This window comes from Filobasidium floriforme (assembly GCF_021052385.1).
Source record: "Filobasidium floriforme strain CBS 6241 chromosome Unknown HD553scaffold_5, whole genome shotgun sequence".
Classification (NCBI taxonomy): Eukaryota; Fungi; Basidiomycota; class Tremellomycetes; order Filobasidiales; family Filobasidiaceae; genus Filobasidium; species Filobasidium floriforme.
The window spans coordinates 264,481-282,000 of NW_025763626.1; the positions used below are offsets into that span (position 1 = coordinate 264,481).

At 52.6% G+C, this 17,520-nt stretch overlaps 6 protein-coding genes across 6 annotated transcripts; 3 read left to right on the top strand and 3 right to left on the bottom strand.

The window, feature by feature from the left end:
- Positions 1 to 3,302: 3,302 nt before the first annotated feature.
- Positions 3,303 to 5,271, top strand: HD553DRAFT_367257 (uncharacterized protein; the record flags this gene model as incomplete). The annotated part of the gene is made up of 8 exons (XM_046184121.1): positions 3,303 to 3,485; positions 3,551 to 3,605; positions 3,664 to 3,817; positions 3,878 to 3,905; positions 3,987 to 4,150; positions 4,221 to 4,940; positions 5,117 to 5,172; positions 5,213 to 5,271. 8 exons carry the CDS (start codon positions 3,303 to 3,305, stop codon positions 5,269 to 5,271), a joined length of 1,419 nt encoding a protein of 472 aa, XP_046038388.1.
- Positions 5,272 to 6,216: 945 nt separating this feature from the next.
- Positions 6,217 to 8,313, top strand: HD553DRAFT_184547 (uncharacterized protein). Its single transcript, XM_046176973.1, has 9 exons — positions 6,217 to 6,643; positions 6,719 to 6,806; positions 6,883 to 6,928; positions 7,001 to 7,080; positions 7,145 to 7,179; positions 7,253 to 7,535; positions 7,601 to 7,780; positions 7,840 to 7,926; positions 7,995 to 8,313. The coding sequence occupies exons 1-9, from the start codon at positions 6,309 to 6,311 to the stop codon at positions 8,229 to 8,231; spliced, it is 1,371 nt and encodes a 456-aa protein (XP_046038389.1). The 5' UTR covers positions 6,217 to 6,308; the 3' UTR covers positions 8,232 to 8,313.
- HD553DRAFT_184562 (uncharacterized protein) lies at positions 8,280 to 10,856 on the bottom strand. Its single transcript, XM_046176974.1, has 3 exons — positions 10,456 to 10,856; positions 8,618 to 10,373; positions 8,280 to 8,554 (listed from the first exon to the last, which is right to left on the bottom strand). Exons 1-3 carry the CDS (start codon positions 10,641 to 10,643, stop codon positions 8,396 to 8,398), a joined length of 2,103 nt encoding a protein of 700 aa, XP_046038390.1. The 5' UTR covers positions 10,644 to 10,856; the 3' UTR covers positions 8,280 to 8,395.
- Positions 10,857 to 11,102: 246 nt separating this feature from the next.
- HD553DRAFT_184583 (putative ribosomal protein S12) lies at positions 11,103 to 12,025 on the top strand. Its single transcript, XM_046176975.1, has 4 exons — positions 11,103 to 11,301; positions 11,400 to 11,661; positions 11,761 to 11,834; positions 11,954 to 12,025. Exons 1-4 carry the CDS (start codon positions 11,157 to 11,159, stop codon positions 11,974 to 11,976), a joined length of 504 nt encoding a protein of 167 aa, XP_046038391.1. The 5' UTR covers positions 11,103 to 11,156; the 3' UTR covers positions 11,977 to 12,025.
- Positions 12,026 to 12,257: 232 nt separating this feature from the next.
- Positions 12,258 to 12,841, bottom strand: HD553DRAFT_340088 (bola-like protein; the record flags this gene model as incomplete). Its single annotated transcript, XM_046182503.1, has 4 exons — positions 12,258 to 12,475; positions 12,547 to 12,608; positions 12,670 to 12,725; positions 12,794 to 12,841. 4 exons carry the CDS (start codon positions 12,839 to 12,841, stop codon positions 12,258 to 12,260), a joined length of 384 nt encoding a protein of 127 aa, XP_046038392.1.
- Positions 12,842 to 13,071: 230 nt separating this feature from the next.
- On the bottom strand, positions 13,072 to 16,704 carry HD553DRAFT_348535 (uncharacterized protein). The gene is made up of 2 exons (XM_046183389.1): positions 16,479 to 16,704; positions 13,072 to 16,397 (listed from the first exon to the last, which is right to left on the bottom strand). Exon 2 carries the CDS (start codon positions 16,391 to 16,393, stop codon positions 13,181 to 13,183), a length of 3,213 nt encoding a protein of 1,070 aa, XP_046038393.1. The 5' UTR covers positions 16,394 to 16,397; positions 16,479 to 16,704; the 3' UTR covers positions 13,072 to 13,180.
- Positions 16,705 to 17,520: the final 816 nt, after the last annotated feature.

Sequence of the window (17,520 nt, forward strand, 5' to 3'; positions counted from 1 at the left end):
GTTGCAATTGTTTGGCAAAGTCTATGATGGCCCGTGTTTCGATCGACTCAAGAGCTTCATACACACATATTCAGCAAGCGTTTGGGAAGTGATATCGGTGCTCGATCCGAGGCTGAACGGACATCCTGAATATATATCAATGTCCTTCCGCGAATTCGACGTTTCACAACATCAAGCTTCCACTCGCTAATGGGTCTTTGCCAAGATGTTGCTATCACTGTCAATTGCCAGTTTGTTGTTATGACTTCATGCTGAGGCGTCTGCACCACTCACCCTCAATCTAGTCAGTTCTAAAACATTGGATACTGGACATTGGCGCTTGCCTATGTCAGAAACAATTAGGACATTACTTTTGATGCAGCTTGTGAAATATCAAATACTTTCACCTTTGCTCAGCATGTAACACCTCAAGTTGCAACAACTTTCACCTTTGCTCGTCATCCAGCTCCTCCAGCTGCAACTTTATCCACTTTCGTTCATTGTCTGGCGCCTCAAGCCGGGCCTCAGGCTACCCCTGAGCCTTGGGCTTTGACCTTGTTCCCTGCATGCTCAGAGCAAGAGGGACCATATGAGCATCGATACAATTATCAGTAGATCAAGGGTCTTCGCTCTTCGTATGACGACACGTGTCGGTATATATTGGGCTCAAAACGTCTATCGCATAGTCACCATATATTCTTGGTGCAATTTACATCGTGGCTGGGTACGCTATATCTGCTGCTAAGCCGGGCTTGTCGATATGCTGTTTTCTTCACCGATAATACCTTGCAGCTTGATCTCCGTAGATAGATTGTGAGACGGACAGACCAGAGCTTGCGGAAACAGCTGAAGAAGTTGCGTTCGAGGGGTCGAATTGGTGTCCATGGCTTCAAATCGAGTCATGTCCGGCCAGTTAGTCAGCTTAGACTTGTGCATATCCATATCCGAGCTCATGATCAACACCAAGTGAGAGAGGAAAAGGTATATTGTTGAAGTCATTCCATCTCCGATCAGGAACACGGGGCCGCTACAGTACAATCGTAACCGATATCGACCACGCGACGGTCGGTACATACGAAATCAGAGAGGCCCGGGATACCATTGACGAAGCCTCCCCTATCCCTCCCGGGCCCCCTGTCGTACATCGTGTATCCGGGAGGGGCTCTTCGAGTTCTTGAAAGAGTGTACGTGCAATTCGGGATCAGCGATGATGTCGAGAGCCGGCAAAAGAACGGGAAGGGGAACATACGAGCGTGTAGTGGGTGGTGAAAGAACGCGATATCCAGTGGATAATGGCGATCCGCTTCGGTATGAACGAGCTTCTTGGTCCAGGTTCAGGCGAACTGCGAGATCACCCACATACGAGGCGATCAGCTGTGGAATATGGTGACACGCCAGTCGAGATCCATCGACTTACCCGATCGGAGTCTGTGCCATGTCATCGTGTCCTGGTGGCGAGAGACGCATAAGATGTCGCATACAAGTAGCTACGCAGAAAACCAGGAAGGTCAGCCTCAGTGTCAAGCTTCATAACTGCCTACAGTATCTCGACGCACATTGTAGCACCGCCAGGTGAGGAGTTGTGAAGCGGTCGTCCGCACCGGATCTTATGGGTTAGAGTGCCGTACTATATAAATGGAATCAAGGACGAGGTGATCAGTGGAACTGATGATGGAAGAGAGACCCGAATCAGAAGAGAAGGGCACTCACCTTGGACGATGGTTGCCTGATATGACTGGTACAGTCCCTTCTTCCTGATAACCGCCGAGACTCGTGACGGCCATGCACTTATCAGTCGAAGGGAGCGATCGTGAGCGTAGTCCAGCGGAGACTCAAGCGAAGACACATACGGGACAAGCACTTGGCTTTGTTGACCGCACGACGCAATGCTCTTGCGGTAGAGAGCGTGTTGGCGTAGTCGCGAATCCGTTTGAGTAGACAAAGGTGACGAACGAATCTTAACAATACCACAAACGGGGATCAGCGTCGTCGAACTCGTATGATAGACCGAAACGAGCCGACTTAGCGAAGTAAAATTTGACGATCCGCTAACCGGGGCGTCGTCCTCGTCCTTATAGTCGTAGTATTCAAGTCCTCTGCCCGCTGCGGATAGTTTCATATGGAGGTGTCTCTGGATTCATAAATGACCAGGCGTTAAAACCTTCCTAGGCTTGTCCGCAGGCTCAACAGGGCCACCGAACATGCTGGGATATGTAGGTCCCGCAGCAACCAGCCCCCGCCTGGAGATATCGTTCAGTACTATCTAAGAACGACCAGGGACGATCCTTCGATTGCTCGGTCCGCTGTGTTAAAGGCTTGTCGACATCCGTTGCTATGAGGATGAAGACTGAGAGCGGGGCTACTGGATCCTGTTCCGGCCAAGGAACTCGAACGATGCGATTTTACCACCAGCAGCCTCGCGCTCGCCTCGTCCGGGATTGATGTCGGTGAATGAATACCCAGTGCGGTTTGAAGAAGTAGGAAAGCGGCGAGACAAGGTTGTTGGTCGTAGAGGAATAGATGAGTGATTCTGTAGCTAGCCATGGGACTATAAGTGCGCAGTCCGATTGGTGAACGAGAGATCAGGGAGCAGGGAGATGATGAAAAATGATGGCGAATGCGAGATCTTTATACTAACTGGAGCACGAGCCGGTAATACAGTAAGGGGATGACGTGACTGCGGGTCAAGATGACGATGATGCAGGCGGTGAAATGACGTAGCAGTCTGGTCTGGGATCCGTGATCTATGATCTATGACGTAGTGACTTAGCGATGATGTCAAATTTGCTGATGGCCAGATGACCTGTCGGCCTGTCGCCTGTTGCCTGTTGCCTGTCACACTGCCTGTGTCCTGTGGCTCGTGGCCTGTTGGCCTGTTGCGCCTGTTGCTATGCTGCTCGGCATCGGATGCTTTTATTCCGGCTTTCGGGCCAACACCCTAACTGTTTATTAAGGTACGAAATCACGTAACAGCTGTGCAGGATGGAGAGACAGGCCGCGGGTCCGGCGAGGCGTTTTTAGGGGCTTGGGCTTTGGGGTTAACCACGCGAGATCCGGCCCCATGTTGAGTGGATCGCATCGACTTTCTGTCGGTCTCGTAGAATTGTGAGCATTCCGCGATCAGAGTGATCGCACCCTTGCCCATGCGATCTTTGCACGTTGCCCCTTTAACGATCGCATCATTCTCAATTTTCGTATATCTATATAGCATACTCTGCGACCTAGCTAGCTAGCTGCTAGCTGACTAGATAGATATACTAGGTGTCACAATCACAGACATCCGACCTCAGCCTACACTTATACCGCGTCCGGAATCTTGCATCATGTCTCGCTACCTTCCCTACTGGTCAGAACCCAAATGGTTCATTGGGGAGTCTTACCTTCTGCTGTCGTCGAAGGAGATGAAGGGGTTACGGGAACCCAAACTCGGAGAACCCGCCACGTCCGCATCCCACTACGCCATCATGGAAAGCATCATGCAAAGGTTGCGAACCCACGATGTACAGGTAAGGATATGGCTGCCTTTCTCGTTGATGATCCAGACCGAGCTCACGATTGAGATTGTACTCAGATGAACTGCCGCAACGTGTGCTACTTCGGCAACTACATGCATCTCTTGGTCGAAGGTAAGCCAACGATCGTGCCCGTACTGGCGATCATATTCACTGTCTCCGGATCGTGTAGGATCTCAAGAAGCCAAGTATCGCCTTTTCGGGCTTCAAGCGTTCCTCAAGGTTCAGATTCGACCGGACAGGGGCTACCAAGGTTACTCTGTCCGAGCGGTCATAATCAAGGGTGTATCATCCCATCAACCATCCAAGGAGAAAGCTCAGTCTGGGTGAGCCTCGAAGCTGTGTCGATTTCCTGCGCATCTACTGACTCATCGTGGAGAGAATAGTATCAAAGATATTTACGAAATGATCAAGGTACGATCACAGTTAGGAGGAACGCGCTCCATGTAACAACATCGGTACTGAACGACGTTTTGGGCAATCCTCGATGTACAGGATACACAACCTCTGCTAATCAAGGTGGAGCCGCAAGCGGAAGGGACTATAGCGACAGATTCCGAGGCGGGCACGGATACGGAAGAGTCGGTCGGGTCGGACACGGACACGGAAAAGACGGTCAGGCCGATGACCAGAACGGGGAGGAATCAAGTACTTTACAGGTGTGTCAATGTTCAGAGCACGCCGAGCGTTCGCCGAAATCACTAACAGCTCGTATTCTTATTCCACTAGAGTCGACTACGTCGTCGCGGAAGAAGACGATGAGACCATCGATAGCTTGGAAGAAGCGCTATCCAGAGCTCTGAGCTCTTCTGAAGCCTCTGTCAAGGACATCAGCTTCCTTGACGAGATAGCTCTCGACAACGGGGTTCGAAACATCCAAAAGAAACCTACTCCAAGACCTCCACCCCTCTCTACTATCGGAGGTGTTTGCACGGATCTCGCTTCGAAGGCCACATTGGGCAAGCGTACGGGGGAGAAGATGATGGCGGATGAAAGGCCTCCCAAGAAGGCCGCCATCACTTCTTTCAACCGGTTCAGCGGACCCAGCCCTACCAGCATCCACACAGCCGACTCTGATCGGCAGTCCATTCGCAATGAGGCGCCGGATGCCATCGCTTCCGTCGCCGCCAAAGGTGGACCCTCGCAGTGTAGCTTGAACATTCGCCAACATCATTGCGGGGAGAAGCCAGCCGGTTCTGACCGTCGACTCCAGGCCGAACGAATGAGCGAACCCGCCGGTGTCGAGGCGAACAGACAAGGTGTGAAGGAGACTAGCGAGGGAGGTTATGGTGGCAAGAGCAACGAGGCGGGGAGGGCAGTCTCCTCCTCAGCGAGAGACGGGGGAGTCATCACGAAACTAAAGACGACCAAAGAAAAGCACGAGGCGATGGCCAAAAGTCTCGAAGATGAGGCCGATGAGTTGGAGGCGAAGACTGCGGCGTTGCGCAGGTGTGCGATGGAACTCAGAAGGCTTTGATCGCTATATCCATCTCCGCTCGTGATGACCGAAGATTGATCTCTTGTCTTATGGGCGTCCGTGTTTGAAAAACGAATTTCAACTTTCTTGTATAATGACCATCTGTATAGAAATAGACACAGAAACGCCGAACGTCTTGTATCACTAGAAATCGATTCGAATATCGTGGGACTGAGCCAATGACCGGCAGCCGGAGTATGACAAGTGAATCTTACCGACAAACGGCATCTCGTCTAGACGGCAGGCGCATCATCCCGGTCTCTTATCGGTATCGATGTCAACGCTGGCCCCGTTACGCCTTAAGCGTTGCTTACCTCTGTACCTACCATCGTTCAAACGAAAGTGATGGTTGAAGCGATCGAGAGAGTACAAATCCTTAGCAAAGCTATTGAAAATGAAGCCAACGGGAGGTGCAAGGAAGCGCAGAAATGTCATTGGTAGTGAATCCATCAGGCTGATTTCTGGAGGTCCAGGCGGATGAGGTACTCATCACCAGGTACCAGGACTATGTTACCCTATGCAGACTCGTGCTGGAGGTGGAGAAGATTCAGGATAAAACAGATGACTGATGGAGGAGGCTGGACCAGGGACATAGGAATGAAAACATTTACGATTCTCTGATGCAGAGATAATTGAAGACAAAGACGAGTATTGCTAACAGATAAGAAACAAAAAGAAGAGAGAAGAGCATCGAGTGCTATGGGAACAGAGAGAACCGACGAGTGTCGCTTTATCGATCGGGAAGGAAGAGAATGGGAAAGAGCACATCAGTGTCGCGTGTATCGGGAAAGACTCCTGTATATAGATGAGGATTGCCTTCATCGAGTACCTGTACATCAAATAAAGAGTACGGAAACTTGGCCTACAGACGGTCAGGGCTACCCTCAAGCGTGCTCTATCGATGAAGGAGATGCGGGAAAATGACAGCCCTTTTCCCGCAAAGGAGACGATGCTCGCCTTCGAGGACTTTCCCAAGAACTCTCCCAAGAGATCTCCTGCGAGCGCAGCCGACCCTCGTTTCACTCCCCCAGCCCTAACGGCAGCCGATGACCTTCTTCATAGCGACCCCATTCATAGCGCGCATATCATCCATTTGATCTGACCAGAACTGCGCCTGCCTCGCATTCGCCTCATGGCGGCGGCCATCTCGGACTTGTGCTAAGCGCGAGATCGAATTTCGGTCAGATCCGATTCAGCAAAAGTTACGAATCAACTCCAACATATTCAATACTACTTTTAACTCTTACCATCTATCCATGTCTTCATGCTGGTCAGCACGTCTTCCAGCATTCATCAGTCAGAGGCCGGACTTCCAGGTCGCCTAACATCACGGCTTCGACATGGCTGGACCGCTCGGGGATCTACCGGGGATGACCTTTGATCCGATCAGGAATCGCTACTTTCCGACCCCACCAGTACCTGTAGCTTCTGCTGGTCCCTCAAGAAGATCTGTTCAGCCACGATCGTCATTGGGGAAGAATTCGACCGGAAAAGAGATAGACAAAAGGGGGTTCAAGCGTACCTTGGCCGATGGATCGAAGGGATATGGCAGACAGCGTATTGTTTCTACGGAAACACCGGTGGGATGCGCACGGATCACATCCCGCTTTTCAGGTACGGCTGGACTTTCTCAGAGTCTAAGCTGGAAAGTGGGAGATGTTGGGGGCCATCGATCGTAAGCTTGCCGGATTTTTCGATCCATATTCATAGGCCAACGGTGTTGATCGGTACTGCGTCGTCATATGAACAGATTCTTGCGAAGCGGACGGTTCTTGGGTCTCGAAGAGAACGAGGTCTACGGAGACAAGGCCTACGATTATCCGACTACGATATTGAGAGTGAGAGCAAATTGTTGATCGCTATCGCCGCATCGCCAGACAATCGGCTGACCACGAACTTCTTGTCATTCACCAGTCGGTACCGGATGAGCCGACACATGTCATGATGGGCAGCGAGGCCGGTGAGGTCATTGGGATCGCAGACCAGCCCTTCGAATCCTACTTCGCCTCTTATGATGTGGAACTGCATGAAGTCCAAGGACGTTCTCAGCCGCCGACAAACAGAACCCTGGTTCGGAGGTATCGATGGAAGACATATGACATGGCCTCCTCAGTGAGTTGCAGGAGGGGTTGGGTCGTGACGTTGCACTCATATCGAACTCGACCTTGCTATCAAGATCAGCGGTATCGCTTGCGAAAAGGACTATTTCATGTGAGATACTTCCATGCGAGGGTGATCGTCTTGCCAAGCGCTCTTCAAGGCTGACTATTCGAATCATACACAGCGCTACAAGCTTCGGACCTAAACCCTCCCTCGTCATCTGCCCCGAGTATCCACCTTTCTTCTCTTCTCAACAACGATACGCCGAACAGACAACTAGATCGACGATCCACTACAACCTCAAGCAACTCACGGATGCCTGGTGTATGGACAGCGTATCAGGGTCGGTCGTGATAGGAGGTGATGGCAAGATGCTCTACTCTTCCGATTTGTCGAGACCTCAGGGAAGTTTTCGGACGGTTCCTGTCGGAGGAAGCGCCATCTATGCGGTCAAACACGTCAATAAGGTTCGTAACGATCTGATGCATCGTATCATCCCGCAAGAATCAAGCTGAAGCTTGTGACTGATCAGAACGAAGCGTATATCGGGTTGCGGTCTGGCAAGATCCTGCATCACGACTTCAGGACCAGTTCTGCCCCACAACCAGTCTCGGAGCCCAAGGAAAAGGGTGATCCGGTGATCAACCTGATAGGGCTGGAGAGCTCGTTTGGATGCGGTCGAGGGTTGATAGTGGGCAGGATGGGAAGCGAGGTGGGTCTCCAATACATGCCAGCGGGAGCGACTGATTGATCCGCTGCATCTTCCTTCAGATGTCGCTTTTCGACCTACGTTTTTCGACTGCAGGACCGGCTGTGCGTTTTGCAGGGCACATCAATACTACCTTTCGTCATAGATTGGTGAGCACCTGCCGGTCTGACAAGCGCCTTCCGTTATCTCTTGACTGGAACCGAATCGGTCCTCACAGGGGACGGCCGTAGACGGCAGCCAAACAAAGATCCTAGCGGCCGGTACGGACAACCGAGTTCGCGGCTGGGACTTGTACACGGGGGAACCCATCTGCACACATACGGCGGAATCCGGTGGGATACTGACCAAGGTCTTCTCCGACCCCGTGGCAGGATTGCTCGTTCAAGGCGATGGAAGCATATACGCTGCGGCCGGAAAGACATTGAGCGTCTTCGGATCAGCAGTCGGGACGTGAGAAAGGTTTGCCAGGACATGATGTTTACGAAGGAGGCTCGCGCTCGTTCACGACTGTCTGTATCAACATTGACGTTGCACTTGTCCTCGTACGTTAGGTAGTACTTGCATAGGCTGTTTACTTTCCATATATCGATCGTACTCCTGCATGCGGTCCGCATTCGCTCAGGTTGACCCGCCCAGTACTTCCTCGCTCCAGACTTTCACGGCAATTCCTTTACTTTCGGCCCTTGCCAACCATATGGCTTGCTTCGGATCCCACGGGACGGCAGCTGCACCAGATTCTTTGTTAACCGCCTCAACCGAGCCTGGTGCATTGTACACCTGATTTGCGACGATTCGGTCAGCTCCAAACCTCCCACATGGAAGGGACCGCGCAAGACGCACCTCAGACAATGCTTTCACCCTGAGGCCGTTCTCGGCATGATTGTCCTCCATACCGAACTCTCGTTCCCACCTCGGCCTCTCGACCCGCCTTTTCTTGCGTCCTTGATCGTCGTCAACGTCCATCCCGGCATCATCGTCTTCGCGGGGCACTTCTAGCCCCTTCTGTAGGTGCTTCAGAACCCTCCTTCTTCTCTTCTCTGCTCGCCTCTTGCGCTTATCGGCCATGTCTAGCCGCTTCCACATCTCTCTCTCCTCGTCTCGTCCTTCGTCTCCCTGCTGATTCTCATCCCAATCGACATACCCATGACCGCCTTTACATTGCATCAAGAACGATGGCCCCCAAGCGTATTCGGCAGAGGGGACCGTCTTGGCAAAGATTCGATCGAGCGCGCTTGGCAGGACGTGGTTGGATATTCCAGAGTAGGTGAGCGGAGGGTGGTGGATGGATACGTAAGGCGAGACGAGGTATGGCAACATCTTCATCGTGGTCGTAGCTGCAGGACTCGCGGCTGTGGCGCTCGCAGAGGAGATCGATGCCAGACCGGGAGGAAGGACGAGCTGGAGCATGTCCACTGTAGGCCTGACAGGCTCCACCTCCCTCTCGATCAAACCTTCCCGCAGCTTTCTCTTGCTCGAAGAAGGACTCGTCGGTTCTTTCCCCATACGTCCCGAGATGGAATGAGAACTTTTGATGGCGGATTCCAAGTCGATCCCTTGACCCTGGAATTTCCTCCGTTTCGAGGGAGATCCCCCGTCCGCACCTCTTCGCGCACTTGTCCTCGTGCCCAATGCCAACTCGTCCTCATCTTCCTCTTCGTCCTCGTCCCGTTCGTCAATCGCTGCGAATCCGGCCCGACGGACCATCTCGGCCTTGGCCTTCAACAACGAGTTGTGCATCGGTGAAGCGTTTCCACGACGAGACGGGGAGGGGGCGATCGGTCCCGCTGATGCTGGAGCGGGAGCTGAGGTTGAGTCCGATGTCGAAGCCAAAGGCGATGCTCTGGATCTTGACGGGATGAGCAGGGGGTCTGGGTGGGCGGTCTGACGGGCTTTCGTCGGTGTAGTCGGGATCGGCTTTGTCGCTGATGCTACAACTCTGGGCCCGGCCGACCCAGTTGCGCCTGTAGTACTGCCGCTCGCCTTGCTCGGAGATGCATTGGGACTCAAGGCAAGAAAAGGCGAAGGAACGCTCAGAGGACCTGGTCTCGACTCCGCTTCTGAGCTTGAACCAGCAGCAGATCCATGGCCGGGGACGGGTTGTTTCTCCTTGCCTTTCCCTTTCTCGCTTTCCGTGTTCCCTGCATCGGCCTCGCTTCCAGTCCCTCTATCAAGCTTGACTCCCTCTGAAGTCGTACCCGTCGTGACATTAGCACCACCAGCACTGGTGCTCGTAGTACTGGTATTCCTCCTCAACCCGGTCAGATCCAATCTTCCCCTCCCGAACGGCGAACCCGGTGTTCTCCCCGGAGTCACCGGCCCGATCTTGTCCTTTCCTTTATCAGAGGGCGATAAGAACGGGTTCGAGATCCCGCCCGCCCTATGAGGAGTACTTGGAGCTCTGGATGGACTGCCTGGCAAGAAGCTGCTACTGCCCCCTGGAGTGGTCCGAGGACTCGCGATCGACCTAGATTTGCTGGGAGTCGTCCGGCTTGACGCGATGATCTCCCTACATTGTACAAGAGTAGATTGGAAGATCGTCCGAGTGGTCGCCGAGCGTTTACGGGCGTATTCGATAGAGATATCTTCGGTGCCGTATCTTACGAGAAGAAGTACAGAAGACAAAGTGAGTTGAGCTCGGAAAGACAGCGCTCGTAGCAGAAGAGAACGGGTGAACTGACCTTTCGCATGCCAATATAGCGCTGATACCAGCCAAAGCGGCTCGTTGTTCCGGACGGAGTTCGTTTGCGGTCCCACGGTTCCCGGTGGACGACCTGAGGGTGGAGAGTACCGAGGATGCGTACCTGGGGATGTTGGGATGGGTAGATGGAGGAAAGAAGGCGGCGTATTCTGGTGCTATGCCGCTCATCTTTCAGAAACAGGCGTTTATTGAACCAGCAGACAGCGCTGGGTGAGCGGTCTTGTGTACTAGATACTAGATGATAGTATTCAGTCTGGAAAAGTTCGATGTGCTTTCTGAATTGACATTGAGCATCGAGGTCGCTGACAAAGTAAACAAACAATTCGTGAGCAACAACAACGTCGATTCGATTTCTGACCTGGTAACAACCCATCAGCATCGATTTCGGGACGAGGTAGAACCATAAGTGCCACCCAGATTGGGCAACATTCGAATGCATCTTGTGTCTTGACTCGGGTAGCTTGGGGGATCCGATCGAGATGGAGACAGCCTAAGAGTATTCGCGTCACCTCGAAGCGCAATCTCGTATTCTCGGCTCCCGTTCGCTCAAGCGCGTCCGTCCGTGCTCGAGCGAAGTGAGTGAGTGCTTCGTCGAGATTTCTGAGATCGACCTTCGAGATGAGAATACCCAGCTTCCTAAATGATAACATCAAACTTGGCGGTAATACAATCAGCTTGATCATGTCAATCTCAAGATCCCTCCTATCAGCCTTCAACGGCATGGCGCTGCGTTCCTCCTCGACGGCGACCTGCATCGCCGGACCTTCCCGCTTGTCGAGCAGGAACTTCTCGGCATCTAGTACGGTCAACGCTACCATCAATCAGGGTGAGCCTTTCGTCCACCACATCTCAGGATAGTATGATCCTGAGCTTAATCTCCCATTCAATCTCTTTCTCTCTCTCTCTCTGACTTCTGTCATGCAGTCGCCCGAGGCGCCCGTAAACAATTCCCCAAACTCTCCAAATCCCCCCTCTTGGAGCAATGCTACCAGAAGAAAGCCGTCTGTTCCAAAGTCTACACGACCAAGCCCAAGAAGCCCAACTCTGCCGTGAGAAAAGTCGCTAGGGTCAAGCTGAGCACGGGGGAGACGACGATCGCGTACATCCCCGGGGAGGGACACAACCTGCAAGAGCATTCGGTCGTGCTCGTCAGGGGCGGGAGGACAAAGGATTTACCGGGTATCAGGTGAGGCAGGGTTGCAATCGATTTGGGGTTCAGTTTTTCGATGACGCTCATAACCTTGACTCTCTTGACCCTTGCGAATGAACACGGTCGACACTCTAGGTACAAGCTCGTTCGTGGTGCACTCGACTTCTCTGGTGTAGCCAACCGAACCGCTTCGAGGTCGAAATACGGGGGTGAGTTGGCGCATCCCCTCTCCCTTTCTATATTGTCTCCCTTGCTGCGCTCTCCTTCATCTCCTCTCCCTCAGACCCGTGGGGAGTGACGCTGATTGATTTCTCGTCGATTGTCATAGCCAAGAAGCCGAAGAAGAATTGATCGGGCTGTTCAAGACGGGCAGTAGGGCACTTGGTGTAGAAGACATATTATACTACTACTGTAACACGTGACAAATCATCATTATCATGCATCGTGCATCATGCATCATGCATCATGCGATGACATCGCATATGTAAATCATACGTTGAGCTCGAAAGCGTACGGCGCTTTAATTCGTCCTTAATCTCGGAAGGCTTCTGCCATAGGCACAATCGGCTTGATACGATCTTGAGAGGTATTATTATATTGTATGATCTATCGTCCAGCATCGCTCAGAACCCTCAGATCACGCTGCCTTTACAAGACGGTACATCCGCCCGTGCCGACTTGTCCTGCACCAATCCTTCCCTTTCGGCCTCTTCGACGTTTTTTAATCGCAAGCTGAGTGCGTGAAGGCCCATCTGCTCGAATTCTTCTTTGAGGAGTCCATTGACGAGGCGATGTCGCTTGATCGGTGTCAGGCCATTGAAAGCCTCCGAGGCCATCGTCACGGAGAAGTCTGCAATGAGGAGCGGGACGTCACATCGATCAGTGTATGATAGCTGAGCAACGATTATCACACATCCTCACGGGTCTCTCCGTTTCCACCACCGACCGCTCTCATTGCAGAGTGGTGCGCATGTTTCGAGGAACTATCGGGTGACGCCGATCTCTTCAAGTCAGCACGGCGGCCTTATGCAATTCCACTTCTACATGTCGACTCGCTCGTTACGAATCTCCAGAAACACGGGTTTTAGACCTTCAGAAAGCTGTAGTCGGGAACAGTAACATGTCAGCGGGTCGTATGACCAGATGCTGATGAGAGCAAAAGCCCCACCTTGCGATGCATACTGCTCTGTACGGGACCGGGTATTGTCGATGACATCCTCGTGGCGAAACTTCGTACCAGATTTAATCTCATATGTGTTCCAATCTTCAGATGGCCAGATGTCTGGTCTATCTCTTTGATGCAGATCTCTTGCTTAGAGTTGCTGGAAGTCACAGTCATGCAGAAGTTGAACTTCACAGCTTCAGAGCGAACCACCGGACAAACGACAACCGCGCCACGTCACGTGACGGTCAAGTGAAGATGTGACGAATGCGGGGAACCTGTGTTTCGACCATGCAGATGCAAATGCTACGAAGGGATACTACAATGGGATGGGTCCCATATGCTGCTAGAATACAATGAGATCTCATAAGATCATGTTTGAGCGACCCTGTCTCAACTTTTCTGATCGACCGGAGGCATGTCAAGCCCTACCGCTTGGGTTCCCTCTCCTTTCTCTTCCACAACAGTCAGGGTCGGCAGCAGCTCGTCATCTGACTCCTGTGAATCCTTCTTGTGTCCAGACCTGTGTGCGGGTGCGAGGGTCCAATACTTCCGGATGGTATTGTGTAGCCAAGCCCTTGTAATGGGGTACGACCCCTGAGACTCGGCAGCCCTTTCCTCCACATCGCTCGTGATCAGTTCGTCGAACGCTCCCACAAGTGTGCTAGCATCCGCGTTGTCCTGTTTCTTGTGCCAGGCCCGAAACCGCTTGATGCTCTCCCTGAACTTGCGATCGAGAGCAACTTGATCCAGACTCTGGTATTTTCGCAGCAGCTCGATGGCGTCAGTCTGCAATCCAGCGCGGCAACGAGCGTTGAAGGCGACCGAGACAAAGATCGTATCGATCGTCTCTGGATCGAGCCGCTTCATCGCCAGGTCCATGAACTCTTTAGATTGGCGATACTGGCCGGATCGGATTAGTCCGGCCCCAACCGTAGTGTAGACGGCAATGTTCGGGACGACGCCTTCTTGACGGAGTGTGTTCAAGGTCTTTCTGCAGAAAACCAGGTTTTCGTAGCGCATGATACCCCAGAGGAGAGTCACCCACATAGAAAAGCCGGGAGCGACCCCGACCATACGGGCCAGATTGAAAGCCTCCAACGCAGATCTTGCGTCAGACATCCCGAGATATGTGCCGATAACCTCGGTGAAGCGCTTGCTGTCGATCTCGATGCCAAAGCGTGTCATGGCATGATAGAAGTCGTTCGGCCTCATTAAGGAGATGCGATCATTGATCCGCAAGAAATGATGATACTGCTCAAGGGGCGAGTTTTCGGCGGACTCGTCGGGTGTATCTGTAGCATCCTTCGACGGCTCATCAAGTAGTCCTTGCAGGACCTGTTTGTCCAGCGAGAAAGCTTGATCCGAAGGGCTCGCACTTCCTTTGAAATGCTTGCGTTTGCGGACTTGCGGCTGATCCATGCAGAGAATCTGTACCATTCCTCGCAAGGACGATACATGATCCGCGTTCGTAATGTCGTAATGTCGTATGATGGCCTCGATCATAACCATGGCCATCTTCTTATCCACATGCACCCTGGCTCGTCGAGTCATCTGGAGCACTCGCGCCGCCCCATCCCGACCTTCTGCGCGCGCCATTGTCTGCACCAGTGGTGTGAAAACGGCGATGTGGAACTCGTACCGTGGTGAGGATACCGGCAGGGTGGCGTTGGTACGCAGAGCGTCATCAAGCTTGTCCATGGCCAAGTTTCGCTCGCCCAAAGTCAAACACGCCTTGATGAAAGCGACGAGTACATAACTCGGCACCATGCCCCCTGTCCGTATCTTTTCCGCGACGAACTTATCCCACAGCCCTATCAGGGCGTCGGCGTTGATGATGATCTCCTTACTACCAAGCATCCACTCGATCGTCCTCGAACTTTGCGTCAAGAGGCCCAATGTCGCGTGGACGTCGTCCGCCCCGCATCCGTAGAATGGCAAGATGAGACCTATCTCTCTTCCGGCTTTCACACGAGCTTTAGCGAGCGAGTCCAAGAGTTGTCTCCGATGTTGGTCTTGCAAGATTTGTATCTCTTCGGCCAAAACCCTCTGCTCGATCTCTGGGATGAAGCCCGTCCAACGGATTCCTTCTGACAACGCCGCTACATACGACGCTCGGTCCACCTCGTGCCATTTCGAGTCCCACAGCCTGTCCCGGATCTCCATGGCCGGAACAATACGTTTCAGGCACAGGGACGCCCTCATTGCCTCGCACCAGACCGTCAACTGATCTCGCACAGGGGATTTCTCGAAGGTGCTGGCTTCGATGCCATCGTGTAGCCGCACGACCTCGCCGAACCGCCTCAATGCGTTCAAGGCTTTCATTTCCATCCCCAACCACCTGGTCGACCTCGCCGAGTCTTTCTCGACGTCATGATTCTGCCTCTGGTCACGAACTGAGTCTCTATCCCCGGCGACCCTATCTTGTAAACCCCGCCTTCTCCCCGAAGTATACCTCAATACCTCAACCCATCTTCGTGCTTCCACCATCATGTCTAGACAGTCATCTAGATCGATCCTGTTCCCGCGGTTATTCATCTCGAAGAGATAGATCATATCCTCTGCCAGGTCGTACAGTCCGTAAGTCATGAGGCCGTCGGTCAGGGTCGTGACCATGCGGGAAGATAGTTTCCAGTCCTTGAGCATCGGTACGGTCGAGGATGATGGTGTTGAATCACAAGCCGGGGAAGATGAGGTAGACGGCAACAGGGTCTCGGAAGAAGCCAGCTTCGACGCTGCCTTTGTGCCTTGTAGATTCCGATCGATCACCCCTTGAGCGAGCGTTTGTAATCGATGGACCACTTTCGACCCCAGTTCAGGGCACTTTTCCATCTCGTGACGAAGTGCCTGAGCGAGGTGGATGAACCGTTTGATCTGATGATGAGGAAGTTTGCCGGTACGTCGGTTCGCACGTTTCTGACGGACCGTGAGCCAGTCGTCTAGTATGGCTTCTAGCTCGATGAGATCTGATCGGTTTCGAGCTTCTGATGAAGTCGATCCAGGTCTGGTAGAGTTTCTCGCTGATGCCGATGTTAATGGCAATGATGGATGATCGTTTTGTCTTGTCCGCCGAATCTCGTGGTCAGGCATCGACCGTAACGACGGTAACGCTGACGATTCTGCGCCAAGAACTACATCCTGATCTTCCTTGACGGCCAGAGCGACCGAACCGTATTGCCTTTTCCCGGCTATCGCTCCTCCTATGACATCCACCTTGACGGCCCCTCCGTTCGATTTCATACCCGACCGACCTCCGAGCGGGATGCTTAGAGGCCGAGGTGCAAGTCCACTCGTCAGCCTCCGCCGTTGTTGTTGTCGAGGTTGATTTTGACTCTCATGACACGGTTCGAGCTTCTCCCGCCGTGATCGACAATCGGACCATCGGGTTCCTACCCCTAGAGCAGAGCTCGATCGTTCTCTGCGCCGAGCGTGTGGTGGTGGTGGTAGTGGTGGTGGAATGGCCGATGGTCCTGCACCAATCGAGGAGGTTAACGAGGTATGGCTACCTAGCGTGGATGTTGACCTTGTTATGACCGGGAAGAGATCGGGTAGAGTTTCAAGGAAGGGCCATGCCAGCTTGACATTTCCCTTGCACGATCGAAGCATTGATCTATCGGTCGAGCCAAAGCACATTGTTAGCTCCGTTCTCGCGAAACATGACAAAGTTAGGCATAGATCGTGAACTACTTACTATATTTGAGAAGCATGCGCTGATCCCGGAACAACGGAGCGACGAATGGCAGAGAGTAGGTGACCGACGACCCTGTTCTTCGAGCGGTAAGAGGGTAGATTCTCGAGCAGAAGTCGGGCGATCGACCGCGAGGTTTCGTGTCCCGGATCAAGCGTGTTCGAGGGAGTCAGAACGAGACTCTATAAGCTGTTTCCTGGATCCGTAAGTTTCGTAAGGAGGTCTAAACGGTCAGGGCTGTTTACCATAGAGATTCATACGATTCGTAACAAAGAATCTCGCTGAATTATCGACGCCTCGGGACGAGAGGACGAGTTGTTAGCGGGACGGGAGAGAGAGTCACGTGATCATCTTGCGCGGCTCCTGTTCTACTTGCTTCATATGCCCTTGTCCCGAGTGTTTGGCAATTTTACCTTGTGTATCTGGCCAGATCTGTTCAAACGATTACTTTAAAATTGACTAATACACCATTCAACACAGATTGAAATTGTGAGTGTGATATTCCGTCAAGCACCGATGCATAAACCTGCACCGAAATGCTTGCGCCTCTTCGTCTCCAGGCGCTCATACGAATAGGATATTCAAATGCTTCAGCGCTGCACCTGCTAACTCCAACAATTTTTCACTCTTGTAGGAGTGATACTAAGAGCTCTATGACTGCATCGTAAATCTGGATGGGTCGACTTTATGGTCATGTTACTGGTGAAGCTTTTCTACGACGTCGATCTCCTTTCACAACGAAGACGATCACCATCGCGGGTATGTGTCGGGCGTCCCAGGTCGCAATAGCTCATAGACATGACGGTTATAGAGCGAACATCGCCATTCCCTGTTTCGCATCAACTGGTAATGCTCGAATCACTTGCGACCGAAATTCCTAGCCATGAACCAACTAGATTCCCTAACCATGCCTACTCCGATGATCTTCCTCTTGTCTCTACTGTGTTTCCATCCTTCGGGGACTTATCGAATTCATCGGACATGGCTTGACTGATAGAGATCAATGGCTCTATTCATCTAGCATAAGCTCTCTAAGGTTGACCAG

Bases quoted from the DNA above. Each gene is read 5' to 3' on its own strand.
- HD553DRAFT_184547 (XM_046176973.1), top strand. From the start codon at position 6,309: ATGGCTGGACCGCTCGGGGATCTACCGGGGATGACCTTTGATCCGATC. The intron at 6,807-6,882 runs GTGAGAGCAAAT...GTCATTCACCAG, and splicing joins ATCCGACTACGATATTGAGA to TCGGTACCGGATGAGCCGAC. The intron at 7,081-7,144 runs GTGAGTTGCAGG...CTTGCTATCAAG, and splicing joins CATATGACATGGCCTCCTCA to ATCAGCGGTATCGCTTGCGA.
- HD553DRAFT_184562 (XM_046176974.1), bottom strand. From the start codon at position 10,643: ATGAGCGGCATAGCACCAGAATACGCCGCCTTCTTTCCTCCATCTACC. The intron at 10,374-10,455 runs GTCAGTTCACCC...TCTTCTCGTAAG, and splicing joins GCTATATTGGCATGCGAAAG to ATACGGCACCGAAGATATCT. The intron at 8,555-8,617 runs GTGCGTCTTGCG...GTCGCAAATCAG, and splicing joins GGGTGAAAGCATTGTCTGAG to GTGTACAATGCACCAGGCTC.
- HD553DRAFT_184583 (XM_046176975.1), top strand. From the start codon at position 11,157: ATGTCAATCTCAAGATCCCTCCTATCAGCCTTCAACGGCATGGCGCTG. The intron at 11,302-11,399 runs GTGAGCCTTTCG...TCTGTCATGCAG, and splicing joins CAACGCTACCATCAATCAGG to TCGCCCGAGGCGCCCGTAAA. The intron at 11,835-11,953 runs GTGAGTTGGCGC...CGATTGTCATAG, and splicing joins TTCGAGGTCGAAATACGGGG to CCAAGAAGCCGAAGAAGAAT.
- HD553DRAFT_348535 (XM_046183389.1), bottom strand. From the start codon at position 16,393: ATGCTTCGATCGTGCAAGGGAAATGTCAAGCTGGCATGGCCCTTCCTT.